Here is a 2,737-nt window from a genome sequence, read left to right as displayed (position 1 = left end):
CTCTTGAATCATAAGTAGAGATGTCGATGGGATGAAGCAAGATAAGGTCCAGACAACCTGTCTCATTTCCTGCGCTACCCAGACAGAGTGCATCATATATTTTCAATGCGAACGCATACCAAGGCCAGCAGGGGCTGCGAATGTTACGTGGGGGTTAGTAAATTACGTGAAAGAAATGCTAATTTGACTTCCGCAGCCTTATGTCTCACCTGCTAAGTAGCAAAGATCACGTGGCTCATGCTTTCACACGTTTGTGGTACCTCTAGGTTTTTCTTATAACCACTCACAAGCACACATATATGACACGCAAAAACTGAGCAAGCAATCATATGTGTCTAGGTTTGAACTAGAACAAGGTACTTGGATGGTACTAGGATGTAAAAAACTAAAAGAAAAGAAAACATTGTGTGTAATACACACACACACACACACACACACACACAGAAAGTGCAGCAATATGGATCACATACTTGAGCCACCACTTGATTTTATCCCTTTATTCCTCTTGTACAAAATGGACATCAAAGACAGTACGATACAAAATAGAAAAATGGCACAAGGTTACTCACAAGTTCAAATGCTTAAACACATTAAGGGCTATACAATACTGCTTTGGCATTTGAAAAAAACATTGAATAAAGTGCAAGATTTCCATTCCTATTTTTTTCCACTTAAGTACATTCACAGGTTTGCTTTGTCTTTTTTAAAAAACAAAACAAAAAACAAAAAAACAAAAGTTTCTTGTTCACAGCATTTCCAAACTCTCCCCCTAACTTGTGTTGAGACATAGGCTAATAAAGTGCAGACACAGTATGCATGAGAGACACATTTCGAACATCACGCCTGCTTTGTTTTTTGTTTTTTAAAGCATTCACTGTCAACTGTAAGCAGATTGTCGATGATTACTGGGTTTGTCTTTTTGCTTGGCCATTAACGCACACACATGCATGCTCTCTCTCTTTCTCTTTCTCTCTCTCCCACACACACACACAGATACACACACGCAGCAAGCTGTAGCACCTTTTTTAGACCTCACTTGGTGACCTGGACCGATAAGCTCCGTTGGCTTGAAAGCAGCCACAGAGAAGCATGTAGATGGAGCGCTGGATCTCGGCGTTTCTGTAGGCGTAGATGATGGGGTTGATCATGGAGTTGTAGGTGGCCGGCAGCAGCGTAGCATAGGTGTACACTGACGGATACTCCCTCTCACCCACGAGACAGTAGATGGCAAAGGGAAGCCAGCTGGCACCAAAAGTCCCCAAGATGATGGCCAAAGTGGACACCCCTTTCTTGGTGGCGACATAATGCGAAGTGGCAAAAAAGTGCTGTTGGAGGGCGATCTGGTGGGCGTGGTGGCACACGATCTTGCAGATCTTGAAGTAAAGGGTCAGCATAAGCACAAAGATGGCAAAGAAGGAGGTGGCCAAGAGCATGACGTTGCTCCGGGTCAGAGGGCGGACAATGCTGCAGGAGGCTGGCTCGCCCAGGCAGTTCCAGCCGAGCACCGGCAGCAAGCCCAGGAACAGAGACACCCCCCAGGTGCCCACTAACATCAAGTGAACATACTGCAGTGTCTTCTCTGAGAAGTATGTCAGGGCATTATAGAGGGAGAAGTAGCGGTCTACCGTAATAGCTAAGAGGCTGCTGATGGATGCGGTGAAGGAGGCCACTAAAAAGCCTACAGTGATAAGGCTGATAGTCTCAGAGGAGATCACATACTGAAACACAAAGTTCAGGATTAATCCCATGCCGGCCAGCAGGTCGGCTGTGGCCAAGCTCCCGATCAGCACAAACATGGGAGTCCTCAGCGTGGGCGTGTAGAAGATGATTGCTACCACTATGGCGTTCTCACAGGCGATCACGGTGCCTGACATACAGAGCATGATGTCCCATGGGTTGATAGGGAAATCTAATGCGGCGGTGGAGAATTCCAGGCTGCCGTTCTGGTCCGAAGACTCAGCCTCTATCCACGGGAGAGCTTCTCCTGATGCAGGAGTCGCAGAAGAGTCGTTCACCACCAGCGACTCATTCATAGCTCCACGATGCCGTCTCTCTGTCCTGTTGGCAGCAGGAGAACAAGAAGACTGCTTTGTTAATTAAAAGGGGTCTTTTTCAAGGTGAATGTGCCTTTTAGCTTGAATTATATGAGGAGACCAAAGGACAAGTCTTGTTATGAGACAGCAAGGTGCAAGTTTTCAAGTAACTTTGAAAAATTACTTACAAAAATTACTTACAAAGCTTAAACCTTCTCTAAGGGAAACAAGAACAATTCTTGCTGTCTTCTAGCATACAATTTCTATTTGTTTTCACATATCAAATGCATAATATAGACATAAAAACTCATATATAGAATCAGTAATAACTTTGAATGATCCAATGTCCAGTATTCAGAGATCTGTTAAAAGTAAGTAGTAGTGTAGTATTAATTTATAAATGAATAGAAAATAGCTGTGGGCAGATTTTCCTTTTGAAAGTTCCACTAAAGGTGCCCCGAGAGCTCTCCGTGGTCCTGAAATCACAGCAGCTCTTACCACATACAACTCTAAAGAGACAAACGCCATTTATAAAATCAGTTTTATCAAATAAACAGTCTATAAACCTGTTTTTCTTTCGATTCTACGATTTTTTTTTCCTGAAAAGTTAAGAATACCTACCACCGTGATAAAAACCAGAGATTCTCGCTAATATCAGGAGCCGCTTCCTCCGAAAAACTCAGCAATGAAAACTGATGAAACGA

At 43.7% G+C, this 2,737-nt stretch overlaps 1 protein-coding gene across 1 annotated transcript; it reads right to left on the bottom strand.

Annotated features, from left to right (window-relative positions):
- Nucleotides 1-500: 500 nt before the first annotated feature.
- gpr6 (G protein-coupled receptor 6) lies at nt 501-2,053 on the bottom strand. The gene has a single exon (XM_087852167.1). The coding sequence runs from the start codon at nt 2,031-2,033 to the stop codon at nt 1,026-1,028; it is 1,008 nt and encodes a 335-aa protein (XP_087708293.1). The 5' UTR covers nt 2,034-2,053; the 3' UTR covers nt 501-1,025.
- Between the last annotated feature and the right edge of the window lie 684 nt (nt 2,054-2,737).

This window comes from Neolamprologus brichardi, chromosome 15 (genome assembly GCF_056152115.1).
Source record: "Neolamprologus brichardi isolate AB-2024 chromosome 15, ASM5615211v1, whole genome shotgun sequence".
Classification (NCBI taxonomy): domain Eukaryota; kingdom Metazoa; phylum Chordata; class Actinopteri; order Cichliformes; family Cichlidae; genus Neolamprologus; species Neolamprologus brichardi.
The sequence above is the reverse complement of the archived record's forward strand: the minus strand, read 5'-3'. Positions and strand labels throughout refer to the sequence as shown.